General features: G+C 31.1%; 3 protein-coding genes and 1 pseudogene across 8 annotated transcripts; 1 reads left to right on the forward strand and 3 right to left on the reverse strand.

The window, feature by feature from the left end:
- The first annotated feature begins 2,728 nt into the window (after positions 1 to 2,728).
- LOC118057368 (uncharacterized) lies at positions 2,729 to 7,033 on the forward strand. Its single transcript, XM_035069925.2, has 7 exons — positions 2,729 to 3,170; positions 3,781 to 3,978; positions 4,805 to 5,077; positions 5,227 to 5,329; positions 5,639 to 5,757; positions 5,851 to 6,027; positions 6,198 to 7,033. The coding sequence occupies exons 1-7, from the start codon at positions 2,898 to 2,900 to the stop codon at positions 6,945 to 6,947; spliced, it is 1,893 nt and encodes a 630-aa protein (XP_034925816.1). The 5' UTR covers positions 2,729 to 2,897; the 3' UTR covers positions 6,948 to 7,033.
- Positions 7,034 to 9,146: 2,113 nt separating this feature from the next.
- LOC118057369 (EP1-like glycoprotein 3) lies at positions 9,147 to 10,658 on the reverse strand (annotated as a pseudogene).
- A 6,875-nt stretch (positions 10,659 to 17,533) lies between these two features.
- LOC118057370 (uncharacterized) lies at positions 17,534 to 20,149 on the reverse strand. 2 transcript variants are annotated; one of them, XM_035069926.2, is made up of 7 exons: positions 19,614 to 20,141; positions 19,422 to 19,499; positions 19,220 to 19,264; positions 19,039 to 19,083; positions 18,886 to 18,937; positions 18,402 to 18,498; positions 17,534 to 17,892 (listed from the first exon to the last, which is right to left on the reverse strand). In XM_035069926.2, the coding sequence occupies exons 1-7, from the start codon at positions 20,052 to 20,054 to the stop codon at positions 17,727 to 17,729; spliced, it is 924 nt and encodes a 307-aa protein (XP_034925817.1). In that variant the 5' UTR covers positions 20,055 to 20,141; the 3' UTR covers positions 17,534 to 17,726. The 2 variants fall into 2 exon arrangements, with proteins under 2 accessions (XP_034925817.1, XP_073267751.1); XM_073411650.1 differs by lacking the exons at positions 17,534 to 17,892; positions 18,402 to 18,498 and adding an exon at positions 18,505 to 18,736 and having other exon boundaries at positions 19,614 to 20,149.
- Positions 20,150 to 20,784: 635 nt separating this feature from the next.
- LOC118057371 (probable protein phosphatase 2C 34) lies at positions 20,785 to 23,722 on the reverse strand. 5 transcript variants are annotated; one of them, XM_073411770.1, is made up of 7 exons: positions 23,286 to 23,720; positions 22,597 to 22,940; positions 22,197 to 22,505; positions 21,793 to 21,910; positions 21,453 to 21,676; positions 20,909 to 21,150; positions 20,785 to 20,874 (listed from the first exon to the last, which is right to left on the reverse strand). In XM_073411770.1, exons 2-6 carry the CDS (start codon positions 22,837 to 22,839, stop codon positions 20,917 to 20,919), a joined length of 1,128 nt encoding a protein of 375 aa, XP_073267871.1. In that variant the 5' UTR covers positions 22,840 to 22,940; positions 23,286 to 23,720; the 3' UTR covers positions 20,785 to 20,874; positions 20,909 to 20,916. The 5 variants fall into 5 exon arrangements, with proteins under 5 accessions (XP_073267871.1, XP_073267874.1, XP_073267873.1 ...); XM_073411773.1 differs by having other exon boundaries at positions 20,785 to 21,150; positions 22,597 to 22,851; positions 23,337 to 23,722; XM_073411772.1 differs by having other exon boundaries at positions 20,785 to 21,150; positions 22,597 to 22,851; positions 23,286 to 23,722.
- Positions 23,723 to 25,988: the final 2,266 nt, after the last annotated feature.

Consider the following 25,988-nt stretch of genomic DNA (forward strand, 5'->3'; position numbering starts at 1 on the left):
AGAGTTGTTTGGATTCTAAATAATCAACATTTAATATAAAGATTTTGTATTAGGTGTGAATTTTAATTTTAAAAAAATTACAAATCATTATTTAGGTATTGGATCTCATCATACCTCATAATTTAGCTTCCAACTCTAGCTTTGCCTTTGATATAGGTTCTTTGTTCGTATAAGATCACCAAATTGTTCTAACCTTTCATTTTGAATTCGTTAATTACAATGTTGATTAGGGATTTTTTTTATTTAAAATTCGTTGTCATTCTCCTCACTAAAGAGAGAAGAAAGATAAAAACATTGTAAGAACCTACATATTTCTCTCAATATTAATACTATATAAGTAATATTTATTTTTTTTAATATTATATAAAAAAATATTTATCCCTTATTAATGTTATGTAGAAAATATCTATCCTTCATCCTCATATACTATGGTGTATTTAGAGGAATTAGTTTCTTAACACTTGTATTACTTAATTAATTTATAATATTTTTCTTTAATCTCTAAAAGATTGCTTAGAATTATTTTATAAATGAATATATTTAAATATTTATTAAATAAATATATTTATTTTTCAAATGATTTCATATAAATTTATTGATTATAATGAAATTAATTTGTTTAATTTTTGAATCATGTAAATATTTTTAACTGGACTTAAGTGAAAATTAGGAATAGTTGAATTATCTTTCAAATAATTAGTAATTTATAGTTAGGATAAATATATATAAATTTTAAAAATAATAATTAAACACAAATTTCACCTAACATCATACCATTGAATAATGCAAGACTATAACCAAAATAATCATTAAAAACTAACTTAGTATTCAATTTTATAATTTGATGAATTTTGATATAATTTAATTATTTTTAGATTTTAATACTTTATATTTATTGTTGACTTGCTTTTATGTTATTTTAAATTTTTGATAGTTAAAATAAACTATCAAAATAGTAATATATAGTTTAGGAGCAATTCAAGTAATTTATTTATGTTATGTAGTGTTTTAAGAATATAAAAATATGAAAATAAGGGAATAATCCTATATTATAGAATCCATTCTAAATAATAGCCTATATTTAAAAAAATATTTCTTTTTTTACCTTTTTAATTAGATATAGAGTTAAATTCCTTACTATATTTAAAAAATAAAAAAATATTTTTTAAATAATTTCTAACAATAATTATTTTAAATAACAAAGGCCAACCAAATGAAGCTTTATTATAACAATCATAGTTCAACCTCTCTCTCTCGAATGACTTTGCAGTTTAAATAAAGATTGATTAAAATATAATTTTATTTTTTTATGTTTTTAAATTATTTTGATATATTAATTTTAAAAATAAAAAATATTATAATATATTTGTAACAAAAATGATTTAAAAACGAATCATTATCAAACCTCCCCCAGCAAAAAAAAAAAGCAAACCAGATGGATGTATATTATAAAAATGATAGTTAGTTGAACCTACCTCGTATGCTCGATGATGGCCCATCCAATTATTGCTGAGTAAGGTTGGATCCAGCCAGTCTCCAGGCCAACACGTTCTCGTGATTTCTGCCCTCATCTCTGGGACTCCTTTTTCACTTTCTCGCCTTGACTGCTGTCCTCGTCAAACCGTAGAGCTCACATTTATCATTGATTTTTATTTATTTATTTATTTATTAATTAACAACACACTCAAACATAAATACTGTAGTAAGGAATACTACTTTTTCATGTGATTTTATTTTGGTGTGCCTCTAAGCCAAATGTTTGTTGTTGTTTTTTTAATTTATTCTCTTGTTTAGTTTTTTGGATATCAATATTTAACACTCATAAAAATTTATTAGATCTTCTAAATACATGTGAAGATGTATTTTTAAAATTATTTGAAAATAAATTTAATTGAAAATACATTATCATCGAATAAAATAAAAATAAAATCATAGTGTACACGCACGTTGCCAACTTACCTGAGTCTTAAACAGAGGGAAAAACTTGCCCCTCCAACTAGTCATTGGTTGCCGTAACGTGCGCGCACTCTTTTACTTGGTTACTTGGTTATTTGGTTATTATATTCCCAAACTCAACCTTTCCGTTTTCAAATTATTTTCATTCTCCAAAATATCCTCACATTAATTATTTTTTAATTGGTTAGAAATTAAATTTGGTTAGAAATTGAAATTTCCAAATTATTTGGTTAGAAATTGAATTTATTTTTTAATAGTAATGGGTTTAGATTCTTTAAAGGTTACTACTAGAGACTTATACATTTATTAACTTCATGATCTATTAAATTAATTAAGATATATACAAGTTATATACACTCACATTAATTAAAAAAAAAAACATCTTAAGAAGTATTAAAATTATTAATAAAAATCAAAATTAAAATTTAAAATAACATTGCAAATTATATATTTAGATAAGATTTAGCTATGTCTGACTATAAAAACAAAGATAATAGTGATAGGGTAAACATGTTTCTTTTTATTTTTAATTTTAAAATATATTTATTTTATATTTTTATACCTATCTTTTCTTGTAAACAAGATAAACTTAAGCTTAGTGTTTGTTTTTCGGTTTTTTTAAAATTCTTAATTTTTAATTATTCTGATAGGTTAATTTTAAAAATAAAAAGATATTATTTTAATATATTTATAATTTGGTTTTAAAAAAACTACTATCAACACGATCGCAAGCATTTACTTAATAGTAATTTAACACCTAATCTTTCTTCGTTTCAATATTATATTATCTTCATCTATCCCTTTCAACATTCCACACTTCTTCTCTGTGTCTACAAACTTCTCTGACTTCTAATCCATACCCTTCCTCCAAAATCCCTGAAATCTGTTTCTCCTCGAAAAACCCATTTGCATGATCTCCAAAACTTGAAATTCTTCCAATCATGGCGGCGGCGACAATGGCGACGGCGGCGGGAGCAGCGATGCTGATGTATTACATAATAATCCGGAGACTAGCGGCAGCGAAGGGCGTTGATTTATCGAAATCGAGGTCGGGGACGAGGAGGATTGCCAGAAGACCGGTACAAGCGCCTGCCACTTGGCTAGAAACAATAACAACATTATCAGAGACGCTTAGGTTCACTTACTCTGAGACTTTAGGAAAATGGCCCATTGGTGACTTGGCTTTTGGAATCAATTATCTCTTAAGGAGACAGGTATATATTAAGAACTGTGTTTTGATTTATATTGGGTTGTGTTAAATTTGGGTTTTGTTTTTAAAGTTTGTCTTTTTATCATTGAGTATGTGAATTTTAATATTTTTTTGTGCGTTCAGTTATTTTAGTTGTGAAGAGAGAAAGGAGATAGTTGCTATTTTTGTAAAAACTGATGCTCTAGTTTAATGAGTAATTTATTTGTCGAAAATGTGTGGTCTTTTTTTATGATTTTTTGTGTGTGTTTTGAGTTATTTTTGGCTTTTTAATGTAGGCATTTTTTTAGTTATATTTTGCTTTCTGGTGTAAGAATCTAGAGTTTACTGCTTATTTAGTTGTTGTTTAGTTAAGCTAAAAGGAGTTAATTAGTGTTTTGATTGCTGTAAAGACGTACTTTACTGTAATTGGTTATGTATACTTTGGTTGGCCTTCTGCTTAAGATCAAGTGTAATTAGTTATTTATTTGTTCAAATTTGTATATTTACGGGAATAATGCAGCAGCCCTAGATGCAGATGACATGCCTTAATCTTAAACTTTGATTTGTATTACTCTTTTCTTAGGCCTTTGAGGTTTAGTTAATGTGTTTAATCGAGGGTTTTTTTTTTTGTGTAGGGTAATTTCCATGTTGCAAGTGTATATGCTGGTGGTAATTCTGTACAGCTGAAAGGCCCTGACATTATAGCAGAGATGTACGATCTATTGAGATTGTTGACCCTTTGCATGTATTTTTCAAAGAAGCCATTCCCGATCTTTTTGGAGTTGGCAGGATTCTCTCAGGAGGATGTTCTTATTCAGAAGCCAAAAGCAGGGGTAGGTGACAATCTATAATGCAATTTGTTAGTGTGCTTTGATCTCTTTCTTTACATTTAAAGTAAACCTGTAAACTTCTTTTACATAGGGATTTACATTATGGCTCCTTATCCTCTCTTTAGATATAGTTTAGCCTGTATTATGGGTTTTTATCAATTTTAAGTAGATTTTTCTGCATTTCTCGTTCTGTTTGTTCTTTCTAAAACGCTGTGCATACACAGCAATTTCCTTTACAGGTGAAACGTCCTGCTTTTACACCATTAAGAAGATTCCTTACGTGGTGCCCCTTGTCAAAATAAATTCACAAAGGACTGTGGAAACAAAAAGCTGATTTTAAATACCTTATTTTACAGTTTGTGGCTGTTATTTCTGAAAAGGAAAGAAATAGAAAGGTACACTATTGTAAGACATTGTCTTTCCTACTTGGCATGCCCCAACTAGGAGACTTGAACTGGATAACATCATTTGTGATTGGTGACATAGTCAATGGACCCCAAATCTTAAGCATGCCTAAAACTCAAGACTGCATGCCTAAAACTCAAGACTGCATGCCTTTTCTTATCAACCTTTTCCTCTTAGATTTACTTGTCCCAGAAAGGTTATGACACTGAACATACTTAAGATTCTTTTTCATGATTCAGCTCAGTTTAAAGCATCAATATATGAGGTGTGCAACTTTTTTCCATTGTAACAGTATTCTGGAAGAACTTGTTTAGATGATGTTCTTCCCATGTATCGTAATCTCTCCATGATCCTACTTTCTGCTTTATTTTTGTTCAAAATGTTAAATGAGTATTCCTTTTAATTTCCACAAGTTTGGATGCAGCTTCTGAAGCCTGCTTTCACAATTATACATGATAAAAATTCAAAACAACTCCTTCTACTGATTCGCGGTACTCATAGCATCAAAGATACACTAACAGCAGCAACTGGTGCAGTGGTCCCCTTTCACCATTCAGTTTTACATGATGGTTGGATTAGTAATTTAGTTTTAGGCTATGCACACTGTGGAATGGTTGCTGCAGCTCGTTGGATTGCCAAGATGAGCTCTCCTCTCCTGCTTAGGGTACATGGTGAATATCCCGACCACAAAATTAAGGTAATTGAATATATTTTTTGGCATGGATTCATCTTTCTCATATTAATGTCTCTGGTATACACTAACATGGTATTAGTGTAAGATGCTGACATGTAGTAAGGTTTACCTGTCTTTGAACTCGCCTCTAATTATTCGATTATCATTTACAGATTGTTGGGCATTCACTTGGTGGTGGTACTGCAGCATTATTAACCTATATACTTAGAGAACAAAAGGAGCTCTCTTCAAGTACCTGTGTCACATTTGCCCCAGGCATGTGCTATTGACTCCTGGTGATCTTTTATTTTGTTTTGACATTTACTTGGTTAAGCTTGTACTGGATTGGATACTTGTCATGCTTGCCGTTTACATTTGAACACCAATATTAATTTCTAAACTGAGATTCTGTGCTGTAGGTGCAATATTCTGTTTTCAGGATAAACCCCTGGGTTTTCTTGTCATCGTGTGTGAAATGCTCTTTGCACTTTGATTCTTATGGAAGATCTTATTTGGTTGAAAGAGGGTATACCTCCGGGTTACTTTGATACGCTCTCTAAATGCCTTTCATTACTTTATTTGCAGCTGCATGTATGACATGGGATTTAGCAGAATCAGGCAAGCATTTCATTACCACTGTCATTAATGGATCTGATCTGGTGCCTACATTTTCAGCTGCCTCTGTTGATGATCTTCGCTCTGAGGTTCTGAAATTTGTTCCTGAGAGGGTCAAACATTGATGTTCATTCTTTACCATCCACTGTCAAACTCCTGACTTTTAAATGGTTGTCAACCAGGTCACAGCATCTTCATGGCTAAATGATTTGAGGGATCAGGTTGAGCATACCAGAGTCCTAAATGTTGTTTATCGCTCTGCTACTGCCTTGGGATCCCGTCTACCATCCATAGCTAGTGCGAAAGCCAGGGTTGCTGGTGCAGGTGCACTTCTGCGACCTGTCTCCAGCAGCACTCAGGTAACATGATGCTTGTGGTTGTGAATTAGTGGTCCAGGGACTTGTAATCAAGCCACCGTCATTTAGTTCTAATTTGGAACGAGTAAAAACACCTGTAACTCACATTTTGTCTCCGAATTGAATCAGGATCAAGATAGGATTTTTCTGAATTTTATAATTGTTTGATATAGGTTGTGATGAAGCGAGCACAAGATGTTGCCCAAGCTGTTGCCAGAACACGCCCATCTTTAGCATCATGGTCGTGTATGGGGCAACGTCGACGTTCTGTGGGCCCTTCTTTGGTAAATTCTAACACACAGGATTTGCCTGAAGCTACTATAGTATCTGAAAACTCTGAAGCTCTTGTGACTGAAGTCCAGACAAAAGACTCACTGCAGATCCTACTTGAGTCAAGCTGTGGTTCAGGTCACGATGATGCCAGGGAAGATGAGCCATTTTTATCTGATGATAGGGTAATGACCTCATCAGTCATGGAAGAGGTTACTGAAGGTCAATTGTGGTATGAACTGGAGAGGGAGCTACAAAGGCAAGAGAGCGAAGTTGATATCCAAGCGCAGGAGGAAGAAGCCGCTGCAGCAAATGAGATTTTTGAAGAAGAGAATGATCTCGCCAAAGCAGCTGAAGCAAAAACTCACATCACCTCAGAGGATCTGTCAGAGAGCCAACTGTTCTATCCTCCTGGCAGAATCATGCATGTCATTTCCATACCTTCATCAGATACTGCTAACTTAGAACTTGATGAACCCACGGAAGAACACGTAGGTTTATACGAGACTCCCAGAGAACTGTATAGTAAGATCCGACTGTCCAGAACGATGATCAACGATCATTACATGCCTATGTATAAGAAGATGATGGAATTATTAATCCAAGAACTGAAAAATGATGAGGATTGTAGCTGTGTTATGTTTGAAGATTGAATATCTATAATAGAAAATTCGCATCAATCACCGATATTTTATGATCTCGAGAAAATATATACACGTTGGAATATTAGGCTTACAGATTTTCAGTGTTAAGTCTTGTCATTGTTATAAAACCTGAGAATCAACTCCAACTTAGTGTGACTCAGGATCAAGTTGGGAATTTAGAAATTGACTTTTTTATTTTCTGTAAAGTAGTTTTTAGAAAATTATTTTTTAAATTTTCTTGTATTTATTTGTTATTAAAAAAATTGGTTAATGAAAAATACTTTTTAATAAAAAACAAAATTTGACTTGGTTTTCAGAAAATTGTTTCTTTGAAAAATTTGAATGGAAAACACTTTTCAGAAGTTGTGAAAAATTTAGAAATGTCATAATATTTGCTGATTATATCAAATTTGATCCTTAAACTTTTGATTGTTATATATATTTTTGTTTTGAATATTTATTTTTCAATTTTATCTCTTAAAATTTAATTTTTATATTAAATTTATTCTTTATTTTTATAATTGTTATTTTTTTTTCTTATTATTTTTTTATTGAAATTTTTTATCTATCAAATTTGATCCTTATTATAGTTACTTATTTTATTTGAAATAATTTATGAAATGTTAATTATTATTATTTTAATTTCTTCATCTTTTATTTATTTGTTATTTTTTAGATTTGATTTATGTTATTTTGATCATTATTTATTTTATTTGAGATAATTTATGAAATTATATATATATATATATATATTTTAATTTCATTCTCATTCAACTTTTTAATTTGTAAGATTTGTTCCTTATTATTTTAATAAACTTGAGAAAAATAAAACATTAATAAGTTATTTTCCAGTTTATTTTCCATGACATAACCAAACACTCGAAAATATTTTTCAACTTATTTTTTATTACACTATCAAATATCAAAAATTAATTCACTTTAAAAAAAAAATTAATTTAAAAAAAAAACAGCCTAAGTACTTTTTAAGTGATATTTAGTTTTTACTATTTCAAGATTATTTTCTTCTAAAACAAAACCCAGGTCGACTTTTCATGGCCTGCCACCTTACCCCATACCCCATACCCAAGAATCAAACAACATCACAACTTGGGATTTTATTAATTTTAAGCACAAAAGATGTCGGATTTTAAAGAGAATTTTTGAAAGAGAACGAAAACAAAAACTTCTTTCATGATAGATTTGAAAGAGAATTTTCGTCTTCATTTTCTGGTTTATGAAAAACACCCTCTTCTTTAAAATTTATGTTCTGAGTTGATTCTTGATTTGCAGGCTGACCTCTTTTTTTTAGGTTAGACTAGGTTTTCCATGACTTAGTTTTTGTTGAATAATTTATTTAGGTTTTTGCGCGTTTTAATCAATAATAGAGGGTTCTAGCACATTTTATCCATAAGAAAATAAAAGATTCAAAATGCAAATCCTTGGATAAGAAATTACATATGCATTAACCAAAATTTTTTTTGATAAAAATATTGATTTGGATACAAGTTAGGTGAACCCCTAACCTTCCTCCATATCCAACTATAGTAACAACTAATTAAATTTTAAGAGATAAAATCTAACTGATTAAATTTTAAATTTGTTATTTTAGAGGTTACTAGTTTGAGTTTCACAAAACTTAAAACCATTGAAAACTTACATAGTCATTAATTTCAAGATCCGTATAATTAATTAAGGTACATAGAAGCTAACTCAAATACTCACATTAATAGATAAAAAAAAACTAATTAGATTTTATCCATATTCAATTTGATCCCAATCAAGTACTCGATTTTTTCTCATAAATGAAAAGTTTGAAACTAAAATTAATACAAAAAACTATTTAATGATAAAATTGAAACATATAATTTCCACAGGGGCATTTTTTAGATTTGTCCTACTAATAAAAAGAAGAAGAAAAAAAAAGAGCCAGGAAAAAAACAAAAATCAAACACTTCTTATGTATTATAACATACATTTGTTTTTATTACGGCTGACACTGCATAAGAATGAAATCAAAGAGAAAAGATGGATGAGGTAATTTAATTGTTCAATTTTAAATTTATTTTTTTAAAAATTATTGATTTGAATGTTATAAATTTTAAAATTATTAAAAATTTATATAATTATTAATTTTAAAACCTGGAGTATTTAGTTAAAGTAAATAGTAAGTTAGCCTGAATTTCTACAATTAAACAAAAAAAGAAAAAAACAAAGAGAAAAGGCTTCAGATTATTGGAAATAACACCACCTTTGTCGTAATCGATACATGACTCTAAATTCCAATTTCCAAACAACGACAAGACCAATCTTTCCTCGGCCATTCGAAGTGTTTGAGGAACGTTATTTCGGTGCCTTTATGTAGCCTACGTGAGTGGAGTTTCCAACCCTGGTTAGGGTATGGAGATCATAAGCAATCCAACACTTGAATGTCTCCTTGTTGTAAAAGTAACCCAAGCACTTGCAATCGCCTGAACATTTCCTCGGACAATCGTCCTCATTCATCGGACCAGTCCCGCTTGTGTGCTTACTCATATGTAATGATCAACCCCTTCCAGCTTGTAGTAGTAGAATTTCTTGGATCCACATGAAGACGACCTCACAGGCTGACAGTCCCTGCTCCAACCCATTAGTCCGTTCGGCAACGGGCAAGCAACACATTGGTTATCCTCACACAGTCCAAAGCGACCGCACCTCTCCGGCAATTGACACTCACTCTCCCAGCCCGAATCTCTAGAGAAAAGGGTGAAGGTCACTTGAAATCCATCATTGCTGTTCGCTTTATCATAGAAGGTGTGGATCCTAAGATTCCCATCTATCCCGAGTCGAAGAAACGACAGTACTGTGTTGTTGTAGTTGACTGTGGTGAGTATGGCATCTTGGAAAGGAGTTGAAAGAGCAAAATCATAATAAAATCCATCGACTTCTCCTCGGCTATACAGAGTTACATTCTGAATACGACCCTTGGATTCGCTTACCTTGTCTGGTGTGTAGTAAAGATAAGGCCTAGGAGAGCTAGGGCTCTTGTAGTACATGGCTAGTCTTTTGGGTTCCAAAACCAAGCTGTATGGTCCATCGGAGTTTTGCTTCTCAGATGCCCGACTCACAAGCCTAGCCGTTCCTTCAAGACGAAGAGACTGCCCCGCTAGAAGAGTATCGGTGGGATGGTCAAAACTCTGCCAAACAAAACCGCCCCTTCGAATCATGAAGCACCATGTTGCCATTGGGAAGGAGTTGCAGGCCAACAACTCCTTTCCGGGCAGTGTAGGTTTGCCAGGCAATGCTTCCATCGACATCAGCCAAGACAAGGTTTCCATCTTCACCAAGAGTGAGAGTGGCGTTTACACGTACTGCTTTGCCTCGGTTGGCTTCCCAGACAAAATACATCTTTGGAGATGCGAGAGGGTTTCCCATGCGGAGAGCGAGAGTGAAGGCATCAGGGGTGGTGTTGTAAAAGCTAAGCTGGAAAGGGTAGTTATCAATGCCTATGAGACGATAATATGCCCCGTATTCTACCGAGTAGTCCTCCCCGAAAAATGTGTCGACGGGGATCTGAAATCTGGCTGACGGAGGGACAGAAGCTTGAGCAATCAAGGAAAAGATTGAGCCGTAGAGGAGGCAGAGGGAAAGCAAGGAGACTTCATGAAGAAAAGAGGACATTTTCCTTGGGTCTGATGTAGAACAAAGGCAGGCAGGTCCTCTTTTATAAGAGAATAATAGAGATAGCTCCTGTCATTGATTCAATCATTATTCTTTTTTCCTAAAAAAATCTCGATTTTAATTTTTTTAAAAATAACTCTAAGATCTTGAGTTCAAACAGATTTCTCAAAATTATATTATCTCGGATATATGTAAGATTTAGTTTGTGATTATTTTTTAAAATATTTTTTACTTGAAAATATATTAAAATAATATATCAAAATGATTAAAAAGTATATAAAAAAAAATATTAATTTGAAGTAAAATATAATAAAAAAATATAATTTTTTTTAAATGTAATTGAAATAAAAATAAACAGGGTATTAATCTGAAGATAAGTTGAGTTAATTTGTCATTAATTACTAATATTTAATTACACGTGATCTGCAGTAGACTTTAAGTGAGTGTTTTGTTGACTAATAAATGGCAAAAACCTTTTTCTTATTTTTAATTAGATAAATATTGGGCCAAGTGGTAAGTTGTAATTCCTTTGTCAACAAATTGTGATAAATGCACGTGACATGACTCAGACTCGTTTATCATGAAGCGGAGAAATAGTCAAATAGGTGCAAGTTGCATGTTACAAAACACAGGATAACTTCTCTTACATTTAATTGTTCGTCGCAACAATATAATATAATGATTTTTTTCATCAAAAGTTAGATCTTTGACCAGGATTATTTCGATTATTTTGGTATTTCCACTAGGTGTATTAATTATTATTGATTTGTTTAGGGTATTTTTATTTATTTAATATTGTATAAATAATAAAATAACCAAAATATCTCTAAAAATAAAAAAAAATTAGTGATCTTGGATAGGGGTATTTAAGTATTTTTTTTATACACAGTAGAACTGCGCATTTACCTTTGGATATAAGAGATTTAGTTCATTGTAGTTAGGGGTATTTGAGTCTTTCACCTTAGATTTTGTTATTAATTGTAAGTTTAGTTGAGGATAGTAACATAATTCTATTTTAAAATAGTGATTTTTTAATTGAAAAGTTTTTGGCGCATGTAGAGCAAGCACCAATGTGTTGAAACCGCTGCACACTTTGTGTTGTGGGTGTGGCAGTTTCTAGTGGTCAAAAAATCTCTTTCATCATCTTAGCCAATTCCTCTCTATTTTCTCTTCCATTATAGGTGGCACATGTACTTTAAATGTGGTTGGTGTATCGCTAGTGACCATTTCTTTTATTTTTTTTCCTTCATCTTTCTCTCCTACCCCGGTAAATACAATAAAGTCCTCATTGTTATTATTATTATTATTTTTTTTTTTTTACATTCAGACCTTTTAGTTTTGATTGCTGCTTTTTAGTTGTTTCTTTTGTTGAAGTTTTATTTCTTTTCAATTTAACATTTGATTTTTAATTTGTATATCTAAGGTATTTCGATTCGGTCCTTCTACTTTTAATTTCTTATTTTTTTTACTTTGCTATTTTGTCAAAGTTTTTATATCTTTCATTTTTATCCTTCAAATAAAGTTTATATTTTTTTTGAATAATAATAATGATTTCAATTTAGTTCATTTTCTTTTAATTTCTTATTGTTTTTCTTGGCTCTTTTTTTTTTTTTTATCTAAGTTTGTATAGTTTTGAATTGTGAAATCTAAGAACAAATTTTACCAAAAAAAAGAGAGGGATTTATAATAATTTAAATTTTTATAATACAAAAATAGTGTAACTACAAAAAATAATAATGATCATAATTGTGGTGATAAAATTTAATAGTTTTGGAGAACAAAAAAAAAAGGGGGGGGCTTAATTGAGAAAGATGGAGAAAGATGGGGCCAAAATAGAATTAAGAAGAAATGGGACTATAAATACCCCATTCCTTCTCTCTCCCATGGTTGGTTGGACATCATCAAGAAGGGGGGAATTTTAAGATTTTCCTACATCAAACCTAGAAGAAAACACCTAAGTTAGTATACCTACACAAGTCTTGAAATTATTAAGTGAAGAAAACACACTTGGGCAAAGGATTTACAAGAAGAAAAGTGAAGAATTTGTGAAAAAAAAGAGGGAGAAGGGAGGGTCGGTTGTTGGTGAAGAAAAAGAAGTTGAGAAACTTTAATCACACTAGAAATTAAACCTAAATTTCCCTCAAGTATGTAGTTCTAAATAAATTGTGAAAGCCAACTTAAATTCAATTAAGAATTGTGTGGTAATTTAAAGTTGAAAAATTAGGGTTCTTGAGTAAAAAATTGAGAAAGTGCGGAAAATGATTGGAATTAAGTGGATGAGAGTTGCATAAGTTACCTAAGAGGATGAAATTAAGCAAAGAAGATTAAAACAAAAACCATAGCCAAAGGAGCAAGAGTGGCCGACAAAGGTGGGTTAGAAAGGAAGGGGAGAAATTCTAATTTTTTTTCCTTGTTGTTCCATAAGAACATTGAAACATATTGTCATTGGGTAAACAATGATGAAATGTTGTGGATTAGTGTATAAAAAAAAGGAAGGGAACCCTTAGTTCCCTTAAGCCAAATTTGGCCAAGAGTCAAGTGAGGGAGGGAAGAAAAAAACTTTGGTATGTTGTGTTTTCATGATGCATAAATTAGGGACAGTGGAAAACTTAATTGAAAATCATCAACGAATCTAGTTAGGTTCATCACCTCTTTTCCAAAGGAGATTCAAGCCCCAGGACAACAAAATCTGGGGACAATCTCTCATAAAAGTTGTAGCTAAGAGTGTTATTTTTTTTAATGAATCCAACCCCATCTAATTTAGAGTCCTAGAACTCCAGATATGAATAAAAATATGAACAGAGGTCGATTTGTCTCCCCTGCTGATAGTTTCGGCTGAGGTGATAAAATGATGAAATTTAGCCATATTAAGGGTAAAATTTGCTTTCTTGCTCTTTGTAAACCATGTAACATCATGTCTTGATCTTTTTTTTTTTTTTTTAAAAAAAAAGGATGGTAGAAGGAAAATGAATATCATCACCATTGCTGCTATTGTGTTGTGATATGATGAATAATATGGAATAACGATGGGTATTTAGGGTTTCAGGAGGAACCATAGAAGAAGTGCAGCAACAATAAGGAAACACGAGTCGAGCGTCCATAGTAGATAGGTATTCAATACCTATATCTTCTCTATTTCATAATTATTTTAATCATTAGTTGAGTTATAAGTTTTAGTGCCTAATGATGAAAAAAAAAGAAGAAAAAAAAAGAGAAGAGAAGGGAAAATGAAGGGGTAAATGACAAGAAAATGGAAATGGAAATGGAAATCTAGATTTAATTATGGGTCCTTATGGATGAAATGAACAATAATGATGATCCTTATGGATGATCGTTCCTCGAATTTGATTAGCAGTCCTAAATAAGGAGACTAATGATGTTAGCCAAGTTGGCTAACATCGGCATGATCGGTATAGGGGAGGAGGAATATGAAACTTGATTAGTTAATCGGGTTCAAAATAGTTAATGATATCGGTGGGTGATGTTAATATCGGAAAAACTCATGGAACTTGATTAGCTTTCTGAGGTGAGAGCTAATGATGTCAAGGATTCTTGACATCGGTATATCCAGGGACCTCCTAAGGTAACATGGAACATTGATTAACTATTTCGGCCCGGAAATAGCTAATGACACCAACAATTATGTTATTGTCGACATTTCCATGAACTTGATTAGTTGATCTCAGGATGAGAAACTAAAGGCGTTGATGAGGGTCATTAGTGTCGATAATAACCTTCCTATTTTGGGTAGAAGTGTTAGGGTGGATACTCTTGATTAGCACTTGGAATACCTATAAAAAAAAAGAGAAAAAGGGGATATAGTTATTGTATTTTATTATTTATTTATTTATATTGAAATCATGATTTACAGGTCCTTTTCATGCACGTAAGGAGTAGAAATTAGGTTATTGACCTTTTTTGTATAAGCTAGGGACTTAGGGTCTATTTATGTATTTTGTTATGTAGTAATCATGTAACCTGATCATAATAGTATACTCTTTGTACTATTTTGTGTTTGGAATATCAAAATGTATTAATTTGCGCTTGGAATATTATAATGTACTGGTTATGTTTAGAATGCTAAACTGTGTTGTGTTTGTATATGAATTTTCAATATTTGGATGTTCGTCTTAATTTCTAATTTATGTGTGTGTTATGAGATATAAATTGAATAAAATAAGTTGTCATGATCATTTTTTTGAATGAATTGAATAGTTGAGTTGGATCACTTGTGGGTGCATTTATTGTTGGGATGTGGATGCAAATGCATGCAGGGTTAATTGTTGATAACTTGGGACTTTCAGGTATAGGGAAGACTTTGTTGTAATTTCATTAGAAATTTTAGAAACTTATCGTTAGAGAATAATATAAATCATATCTTAGGACCTCACATAACAACTTAAGCTATTGGGTTGAGATGGTTCTTTGATATGGTATTAGAGCCTTGATGACCAAGCGGTCATGAGTTCTTGAATCTCACCATCCCCCATTTATTTGATAAAAATTAAGGACAAGGTAGTGTGGACCTGTGCAAGTTTGAAGCCCAAATAACTTTCATTTGAGGAGATATGTTAGAGAATAATATAAATTATATCTTGGGACTTTACCTAAAAACTTAAGCTATTGGGTTAAACTATTGGGGATGTTACATGAATTCTATCATTTAAATCAAGTTCATGATTTTTATTTTTTTTAATAATGATAATAGTAGTAATAATAACAGTAACAATAACAATAACAGTAACAGTAACAATAATAATTGTAATAATGATCATAGTAATATTAATAATGATGATGATAAAAATTAAAATGAAAATAATATATTAACAACAACAACAACAAAAACAAAAAACAACTAAATTAGTAATGATGATGGTGATGAAAATATTATTATTATTATTATTATTATTATTATTAATGATAGTAGTGATAATAATAAGAACAACAACAACAACAACAACAACAACAACTAAATTAGTAATGATGATGATGAAAATATTATTATTATTATTATTATTATTATTAATGATAGTAGTGATAATAATAATAGTAACAACAACAATAACAATAATAAAAGTAGTGGTGATAATAATAGTAGTCATTGTTGTAGTGGTAACAATAGCACTAATGCTGCTGCTGCTCCTACTACTACAAATAATGATAATAATAATAATATGGGAGAAAAGAATAATAATAATAATAATAATAATAATGATAATTATTATTATTATGATAATAGTAACAACGACAATAATAATAATAATAACAATAACAATGATGATTGTAGTAATAATTGTTAGATAATAATAATATTAATGAGAATGCTAATATTATTACTAAAAAAAACAATGTTAGCAATTATTGTGGTGGTGGTGGTGGTGATAATAATAATAATATTACTTATTATAATAGTTGTAATAGTGATTTTGATCATTAATTTTTTATTGCTAATTTTAAAATTTTTTTTGTATGATTAGAATTTTTTTTCATTTTATTTTATTATTTAATATTTAATTTTATAAAAATTAAACTTCATGATTTATTTAAATCAAGTGCTTCAAGTTTAATAAATCAGGTCACGAGTTTAAAAAAGTAGACATATTTTTTTAAAGACTTTATAATTCCTTTTATTTTTAATAGTCATATAATCTAGATCTCAGGTTTGATGGAATATTCCATGTTAGTTTAGCCCTAATTAGTGTTTTTACATATTTATCATATATATATATTTATTTATTTATTTTACCAATTTTCAATACTTAAACATCATTTATTGTTCAAAAAATAATCAACCCCGCAGCAAAGCGCAGCCCAGAGGCTAGTTATATACTAATACTAATATAAAAAGAAAATAATTATTTATTTAAATATATTTTTAGAATCATCAAAAAATTTGTTTCATGATTCAATTAAATAAAATAATATAATTACACGGAGTAGAAACATAGTGAACAGCATTGATCTGTTATTATATGTTTAATTAATTGAAAATATCTATTGGCAAATCTCGACTACCTTTTTGTTAATCGAATAATTAAAATGACTTCGCTCATCTCTAGCTTATATTATATCATACAAATAATATTCTATTTTGTTTTAAATATATATTGCTAATATTATTCCAGGCATTAACAACCGGATTCACAATCCATATGTTTTGTAAATTTCAATCTTTAATATTTTCCATGTGGATCTAGGAGATGAAAAGAGAAGCATAGCCAATTTGATTATTCCATAAATAAAAATCTAGTCATTCCTTTTTAACAATCCATTAGGGCTCCTTGACACGTTCGCTCTCATTATTAACTTAAAATATTTTTAAAAACAACCCTATTATAAGTATAATAGTTTACTAAAGTAACTCCTGTGAACGACAATTACATAGAAACAAAAAGATATAAAAAATAAAATAATATTACCTATTTAAGAATGTAATTATAATTAGTTTTTAAAATAAATTTTATGTAAAAATATATTAAAATATATTTTTTTTTTTTTAAAAATTATTTTGAAAATGAACACATCAAAATAATCAAAAATATATATATAAAAAAAATTATTTTTTAACATATGTTTTTTTAAAATTTTTATAAAATACAGCTTGCACCACTTTCTAAACAGTGTCAAACTATCTTGAGAAAGAATACAGAGAAAACCTTACATTAGTTCTTCCATCTATCTGTTGATTATTGGTTCTGAAGTAAAACATTTTTTTAATGGGGTTATCTATTTATTAGGAATTTAAAATCAAGGTCATTTTTGAAAATGGCACGGTAAGAAAAAAATAAAAAATTGAAAACTAGCACAGATGAAAAAAGTTGTAGGAAAAAGCTTAACTAAAAGGGGTGCGCTGTTTACAACAACGCAATCTACAAATTTGTTTTTTAAATAAATAATGTATCATATAAACACAAACTAAAATCTATTTTTACCCTTAATAAAAAAAATTATTTCCTCTCCTATATAGGGCATAGACCCAAAGAATTAGAGTTTGAACTTCAAATATATTCAAATGTTTACAAGCTACAGCTTTCTTTTCCTCCATCTATAGCTCAATGGAAGTGAAATCTAAGATGATTGCCATTTTGAAATACCAATACCTTTCATAGACCGCGCGGCAGTTTTTTGATATTAGCCACCGTAACGTGTCTTCAGGGACTCTGGGGGCTCTTCTTCCATTATGCCTGCTCCCGTTGTAGCTAGGTACTCACGAATGGTTGTTTTGCGGTCTCCAAGGAAAGTGTGTTCCAAAAAATTGTTGTAAGCTGCATCGCTGAGATTCTTCGCTGCCAACACACTGCACAACGTTTTATCACCCTCAATTTATATGAACAAGAATTGTAGTAGCAAACAGAGTGTAATGGAAGGCTTTGGCCTTGAGGATTTATGCTAATGGAAAATTTTGATCTTGTTTGTTTTTGTGCTTTAAAAATACTTTTTTTAAAAATTAATTTTTTAATATTTTTTTCTTAACTTCAAATCAATATTTTATTGTTTTCAGAATCATTTTAATGCGTTATGTCAAAAATATTTTTTTTAAAAAATAAAAAAATATTATTTTAATACATTTTTGAATGAAAAGTATTTTAAAAAACAACCGTAAACTTGCTTTGGTGAACAATTCAAAGAGGACAAGAAATCATCTCATCTCCAGCGAAAAACCAGTCAAATTTCTTTATTGACAAGTAAAGGGTCAGGCATTTGATCACCAACTTTTTATGGATGTCCACATCTGATTCATGGTAGCAAATCAATGCATACTTGAAAGCACACACACAATGTAGGCTTGTCAAAAATACCACTTACCAGTGACGAAGATAAGCACGACAAGGTAAGATATCATCTCTCCAGATCTTATCGATGTTATATCTTCCATAATGCTGAAAATAAATCTCCTTACTTCCTGCATGAAATTAGCTAGCAGTTATAACAATCCCATCCGTTACAGAAAGCAATAGCCAAGAAGCGAAAACCTCGAACATTAATTATTGCTTATTCATATTTGTAGTGCATGGTGAACCTTTTCATTACATAATAAAAAATATTTCTAATTCTCCTTTGATTAAATAGAGGTAGCTCTCAGAAGTTAAAATGTTAGAAATTCCAAATTTATGCAACCTTTGCAGACAATCAACATCATCCTGGATCAAAAGAACAAATAGCTCTCATTTATCAAAAAATCACAGGAAGCTGGCCACACAAATATAATCATGAAATGCAGAACTGCTAATCATGGCCATTCCAATCTCAATACTTGTATATAACATTACAGGCGAAATCCTGTACAAACCTTTGCATCTAACTTGGAAAAACTCTTCATCACTATAACGCGCACAAAGCACCTGCATCAATCCCCAAACCAGTAAGCAAATCTATTAACAGCAACTTGTCATGCAGACGAAATCAAAGAAATAACATTTTTCACAATTTCAAACCCACATACCGCAGGAAAATCAAACAGCTTGCCATCCAGTGTTTCAGGCACAACCTGCCAGAGGTAAACAAAGCAAAGTAGATACTAGAAATCTGAACAAAGTCTATCATTAACAGCCAGTCATCCAACAACTTACAGCTAGAAATCAGAACAATGTTTATCAAAAACAGTCAGTCATCCAGCAACTTACAGCTAGAAATCGAAACTCGAGCTCCCTCTCCATAAAAGCTGGAATCTAACTTCACGAAGCAACAAATTCAATTAAGCTTCACTGATATAACAAATATAATCACATATTTCTTTCTCAATTATTCAAATATCAAAATAATTAATTGAATCAAACACAAGACCTCAATAACAATTCTTTTAATGTTTATAAATAAATAAAATACCTCTGATTTTTCAATCTCAAAAACTGTAACTACTAGACTTTCACCTTCACACGGCTCCACACTCAAGCTCGAAATCTCCTGCAAAAATTTAAAATTTAAAACCTTAACAACAATACCGAATTAAGAAAAGCAAACTTAATTGATTTTTTTTTATTATTATTATTTGCAGTGTAGTGAAGAGTTATGAAAGACCTTGGTTTCAGGCTTGGCGATACCACGCTCAAAGAAAATAGGAGCCACGTGAGCAAAGACGCGTCTAAATCCATTCAGTCTTGCAACTCTAAAGTTGAGTAGATCTGGAAATGTACTTCTAGCACTTCTCTCAGAGAGGAGGGAGCCGAAGCCGCAGACGGAGATGAGATCGGAGTCCGACGAAGAGAGAAAACTACGGAAATCAGAATCGTCTCTGAGTTCGATCGGTTCCGGTCGGGAGATCGCAGAGGACATGATCAGAGACAGTCGACGGGGAGGAATCCGGCTGCCGGAATAGCGAGGGAGGCTGAGAGAGGGGAGTGCGGCGAGGTTGTTTGTGAGAGGCGAGGTTGAGGAGGAGATTGGAGAGAGAATTGTTTTAACGTGAGAAGCACGTGAGCAAGGAAAGTGAAGGAATGGAAGGGGGAGAGAAGTGATCATGGCATGGCAGGTGTTTCTTTTGGTGGCGATGGAGAGGGCCAGGATCAGGATGGAGCGTGGTGTTTTAGTGGTTCAATTGGGGTTTCGCTTGCTTCACATGCATTGCACGTGAGCTTCTTTAATTTATTTTGTTTATTCGCATGTACAATGGCTTTGACATTCGTATCAAGAGATTATTTATTTTTGTGTGTAAAAAATAATTTTTATTATTTTAAATTAATTTTTAGATAATTTAAATAATTTTAATATATTGATATTAAAAAATAATAATATTATTTTAATATATTTTCAAGTAAAAAACACTTTAAACAATAACTATTACCATTATTCCAAACACCTTTAAAAGTATTTGCATAACTTTTTATTTTTTTAGGTTTAATTTTTTTGAATTATTATTTAAAAAATTAATTAATTTTCTTTTAATACATAAGGTTCATACAAGAGATGTATTTTAAAATTACTTAAATAAAGACTAAGATTTGATTTAAAAATATTTTTATTATTGAACAAATGAAAAATAATAATGTAATTGTCTCTTTATCATAATTTTTTTTTTTTTTCATTACAGATAAGAATCTATAACCTAACCTGTAGCACTTAAATAGTGTTTAATTAGCGTCTCAAAATACAAAAAAAAATTTAAACAAAAATGATAGAGATGACATGTTTTCGTCCTTTTCTTATCTCCAACTATATATATATGGTAGAGCGATTGAAGGAGGTATGCTCGTTTACTCAATTCTCAGACGTGTAAATTCAATTCTGGGTCCATAATGCTTCTTCACAATTACATAGACAACAACTACTAGAGCAGTTGAAGGCATTGTTTTACAAAGCTTTCATCATGTTTGAAGGCATTGTTTTACAAAGCTTTCATCATGTCAGCCTGCGAGGAGATCAGTTGAGGGTCGATCTGTTGAGACGGTGAAGGGTGGAAGAAGAGACATATGGCTGAGATATCATCCATGGCAATCCCTTTTTTCTTGCAACTCCATGCACGGCCTGCGCATTCCACCAGTCTTCTAGCTGATTCTTCCCTATCTGGTGTCAAAGAAACAACCTGCACTGCTTCTTGGTTGGAAATCACATCCCATACCTGTGCAAAACAGCAAATAACCATCATTGATTTATATTTTACTACTTCTCAAGGCAAAGGCAATGTGTTTTGCATTGGCTAAAATCAACAGAAGTGAATACTTTGAACTGTGTTTGATTACTGTTTCGAGACAATATAGAAGAAGACATGTTTTCATGTCTTTTATCTTTTGAAAAGATAGAAACTCATTCTATCCTCGTTTCTTCTTCGACCAAACATGTTTTTATCATCTCTGTGCCTATCCTTTCGATCATGGAATATCAAGTTATTAGACGAAAGAGTGCCATTGAGAAAATGCATACCCCATCAGTCGCCAAGATGACGAACTGGTCTCTGCTTGATATGTTTCTTCGTGTCACATCCGGTTCCGAAACGAGCCCGAAATCTTTTACGCAGTGGTCTCCAAAGGCTCTTGATAATGATAGTCCTGGAGTCTTGCCGTTTGGCATCCAGACCCTGTAAACCCCTGGCTCGTCATGCAGGCAAAACACTCGACCCTTCGACTGTGTTATTCTTTCAGCCTCCTCTGCAATCAGCATCAGAAACGTTTAAACAACAAACTATAACTTATATGTGTGCATATATATATATATATATATATATATATATATATATATAGAATGAGTGAAGGAGTGCTCTAACCAGGTAAATTAGGCTTAAAATCGATGGTAAGCTGAAGTGGAACCAAACTGCCATCAATGGAAGTGGTCGCCAGCACAGCCCGAGAATCACCAACATTTGCTATAACAAGATTCTCACCCTGAAGACACCATATTGGACAAAGAAATTTAGGTTCCTGGTGATTGAAAGCCAAGAGATTCTCAAATATTTAGCCTACAAGAACACCCTGCAAACTAGTTTTATTTATCATCACATTCTGCATTTCGGAACTCCAATTCTGCTCTAGTTACACCTGATCAACAATTCTATCAGCCAGGGACAGCAATTTAAGACATGAACAGCTTTGAAAAACACCAGAAAGACATATTTAGTCAATATATCTATTGTAAAGAACAAAGAGATGCGTTTACTAATAAGCACCATACCTGTTTAATGATTGTTACGGCCGTAGTCCCACTAAAAAAGGAGTCAATCTTGCGATTCTGCTTAAGTTCCTGATCAATGGCAGCGTAAGTCTTTAGGTAGGACTGCTTCCAAATATCGAATTGGTGAAGGTTTCTATCCAAATCCATCTCGAAGTCCACGCCAAGCGATGTCAAAGCAAGGTTTTCTTGCCAGTTACACAGCAACAAAGAGGGTACAGATTCTCTAACTTTTTTTGAAACGAAATGGCCCCATGGTCCATGCCCATCAAAAATGCCACAGAAGATCATATCATCTTGACTCCCGAATCCCTACATGACAAGGAACAAGCCGAAAGATGAATCATGATAGAACTAGCTGCATATTGAATACACTGTGAAGTCTTCATATGGTTTGTCTTACCTCCCACACAACAGAGGAATCCTGATTAATTCCTTTTTGCCCTCTCTTGGAGCAGACCGATGCAAAATTATCTGACTTACTAGACTTAACATTGCCGGAGGAGCTCAACATCAACTCGTTCTTCCTCGCATCCTTTGCCAATGCTTCTGCAGCTTCCTTTCCAGTATCTTTTTGAGAGTTTCTGCCCTTGATTGTCGATATTATTCTGGACAATCCATCATGAAAAGATGGAAAAAGCACCATCGATTCTACAGCCTAATCACACAATCTTTTATCTCTTCATCTAATTTAAGTTGTTTGTAACTAATGTTTTGAATAAACATCCAAGCTGATCTTGACGCACACTTAAAAAAAAAAAAAAACAAAAATATATTGTTATATTAATGCCTGGGATTCCAAACTTCAATTATCAAACTTGAAATCTACATTCAATAAACAAAAGGGCTCCTTCTGTTTTCCCATTTTGAAGAAACAAGCATCACAAACAAAACCTCCTCAACGTCCCGAATGGTGAAATGAAAAACTGACTACGATATATACCTAATAGTTAAAACTTCATTTCTTCAACATTTTCTTGGCAACCAAACAGAACCCATTATATAGTATATATCGCATTCAAAATAAGATCTATAGTCGAAAAACAAAAGGCCAACAAATAAGAGAAGAAGAAAAGTGAACAAGAAACCTACTGATAATATTATTTCCCTGTAGGTTCACGAGAGGAACTTCTAGCTATTAACCTGAAATTAAGCTGGGATTTTAGCCTGAGATCTCCTCTGATCACCGGCCGGTACGCATCTGACGTGACCACTCAAGCGATCCAAATTATTAGTTGGATATTGAAGGGCTACTTGTTTTTTATACTCCAATTTCGTGCACTCTTGTCTACTTTTTTTTTTTTTGATCAAATGTAAGAAGCACTCTTGTCTACTTGATAAACGCGTACGTTGGCAAGCACTGTAGATAGCTTTACAGCAAGTCAGCAACTGTAGGTTGCTCACTGGGGAAATGGCTACAATTTGAATGTTATGTCAGCTAACGGTCGGTTTGGACATCTCCCAAGGATTTTTTTGGACACCTACGTACTCTCGAGGTTTTGTGTGGTTTCAGACTTCAGAGAGTTGCATCATGGCCGCCAATTTGGATATTTTTTGAGGAGCCCGATAATTCATTAGATCAACATGAATTTTAACTAGTACAATGCCGGTTCCTTAGCGACGGGTAAATTTGTAAATTCTATTTAAATATTTTAATTAATTTCAAAAATCAAAATGAATTAATATTAATTGTATATTTTTTTTAAACCAATATGAATTTTGTATTATTTTATGTTTTGAGTTTTGAACAATAAAAAAACGCTCAATTAGTCATTTAAGAAAATGTAATTGGAAGATGCAAATATCAACACTAAAAAGATGCTAAATCAACTTAAAACTGCATTTAATCTTAGTTAATAAGTACATAAAAATTAAAGAATAAAAGAGCTTTGATGATCAAGCGGTCATGAGTTCGAATTTTATTATTTTTATTTATTTGATAAAATTAAGCACAAGATAATATAAATCTATGTAAGTTTCAAGCTTAAAAAACTTTCATTTAATAGAGTGTGTTAGATAATAATATAAATTATATCTTGAAGTCTCATCTAACATTTTAATCTATTAGATTGATATGGTTCTTTGACAAATATAAATATTAATTATTGACAAGAAAAAAAATAAAAAAAGTTGGATATGATGCACTATGCCTACACCTATAAGAAAATCAGCCTTGCAAGTTTAAATTGGATGCATGACTCGGGTTTAAAAAAATAAATAAAAAATACAAATGATTGATGCTTGTAATTTTTTATGAACTAAGATCAAGGATGAACCGGTTTGGCTCTCTGAACTTAATCTTTATACTATTTTAAATTTAAAATACCTTCAAATCATTTCAAAAAAATAAAAGATAATTTTTAAACATCAAAACAAATGAAAAACCTTGATTCTCTCTCATCTCTTCTCTTTCTACATTTAGGGACTTCATTGTAACACAAATAAAAAGTTAGGGACTATATTGTACAAATCTTGAACATAAATGATCAAACCGAATTAAAATATATAAATTTTTTTTTTTTAAAAGAATTGCATCATCTTAATCAAAATCTTTCAATACAGTGCTGTTTTGAGAATTATTCATAGCTATATTACCTTTTAGTTTTTCATAATCATTAATCAATCCCCATTTGTTCAGAAAACATCAATTTAATTATGTTGTCCTTCTTATCTATTTTTTCATTAAAAAGATTGGGATATGAGAAAAGACCTTTCCAAGAAAATTTCTTATAAATATAATCTTTTTTTTTTATATAAATAAGAGAATTAATTATGGTGGGTGAGAGTTAGGCAGTGGATACCTCAATTCAACTTGGAATAAACTTTAAATATCCTACCATATTATTATGATACTATTAATTTTGCATTCAAAATATTTTTTATATTAATCATTTTAATTAAAATTATCTAAAAAAACATATAGATCTTTATATAAAACTATGTTTTTTCTTGTTTAAAAATAAATATGGATATAAAACTTTAATAATGTTTTTAAGTTGAACTTTTTATTGATAAAATGGAATGAAAAAGGCCTAGCCCAGCATAACAATGTGCACAAAGAACAATTTAGCTAAAGGCTCAATTATGACAATTATTATAGTGCTTAATTTGCTTAGTTTAGAACCATATTTGTTACCCGTGCTAGCAAATTTTTTCTTCGATATATATAAAAAAAACCATTAGGGTAAAGAAATATAAACTTCAGTCATTGGTTTAAGTGACAATCTAAACAAAACAAAAAAAATAAAAAACCACAACAACAAAAAAAAAAGTAAAAAAAACAAACTTGAGTTTATTGAGATGATCAAGCAACTAATGTCAGTTTAATAGAAAAAATCATGATAAATCTATTTATGGTATCAAAAAACCTAAAAAACCATCTAAAAAACCAAAACCAACACGAAGCAAAAAATCTTTTCAAGTTCATATGTGTTTTTTTCACAAAATTTAAAGAAAAAAAAACACCTAATATGAATTCTCATTATATCAAATGGAACCATTTGACACAAATTTTGACTGTTGTGGTAGTCTAAATTAGTGTTAACGATATTTTTTTTTCTCTCTATAGTTGAATTCCTGCAACCTTTCTCTCTTCTCTCAAACCATGGACTAAAAAAATAAAATTTTATATCAAAATTAAATTATAAAAAAACATTGAGGTGCCAAATACGTATAATTTTTAAAGTATAAGGACTAAGTTAAACTTTTGTGTGAACTTTGAAACTATCACTTATTTGTGGTGTCTTTTCTACTTTGATTACTTGTTTTTTTAATTTTATCTATAGTCAATAAATT

This window comes from Populus alba, chromosome 10 (assembly GCF_005239225.2).
Source record: "Populus alba chromosome 10, ASM523922v2, whole genome shotgun sequence".
NCBI lineage: Eukaryota > Viridiplantae > Streptophyta > Magnoliopsida > Malpighiales > Salicaceae > Populus > Populus alba.

Bases quoted from the DNA above. Each gene is read 5' to 3' on its own strand.
- LOC118057368 (XM_035069925.2), top strand. From the start codon at position 2,898: ATGGCGGCGGCGACAATGGCGACGGCGGCGGGAGCAGCGATGCTGATG. The intron at 3,171-3,780 runs GTATATATTAAG...TTTTTTGTGTAG, and splicing joins ATTATCTCTTAAGGAGACAG to GGTAATTTCCATGTTGCAAG. The intron at 3,979-4,804 runs GTAGGTGACAAT...GTTTGGATGCAG, and splicing joins TTCAGAAGCCAAAAGCAGGG to CTTCTGAAGCCTGCTTTCAC.
- LOC118057370 (XM_035069926.2), bottom strand. From the start codon at position 20,054: ATGATCACTTCTCTCCCCCTTCCATTCCTTCACTTTCCTTGCTCACGT. The intron at 18,938-19,038 runs GTATGTGGGTTT...GGATTGATGCAG, and splicing joins AGCTGTTTGATTTTCCTGCG to GTGCTTTGTGCGCGTTATAG. The intron at 17,893-18,401 runs GTAAGTGGTATT...AACGTTGTGCAG, and splicing joins CGTGCTTATCTTCGTCACTG to TGTGTTGGCAGCGAAGAATC.
- LOC118057371 (XM_073411773.1), bottom strand. From the start codon at position 22,839: ATGGTGCTTTTTCCATCTTTTCATGATGGATTGTCCAGAATAATATCG. The intron at 21,677-21,792 runs GTTAGAGCACTC...TGCTGATTGCAG, and splicing joins TTTTAAGCCTAATTTACCTG to AGGAGGCTGAAAGAATAACA. The intron at 21,151-21,452 runs GTATGCATTTTC...TGTTTTGCACAG, and splicing joins TCATCTTGGCGACTGATGGG to GTATGGGATGTGATTTCCAA.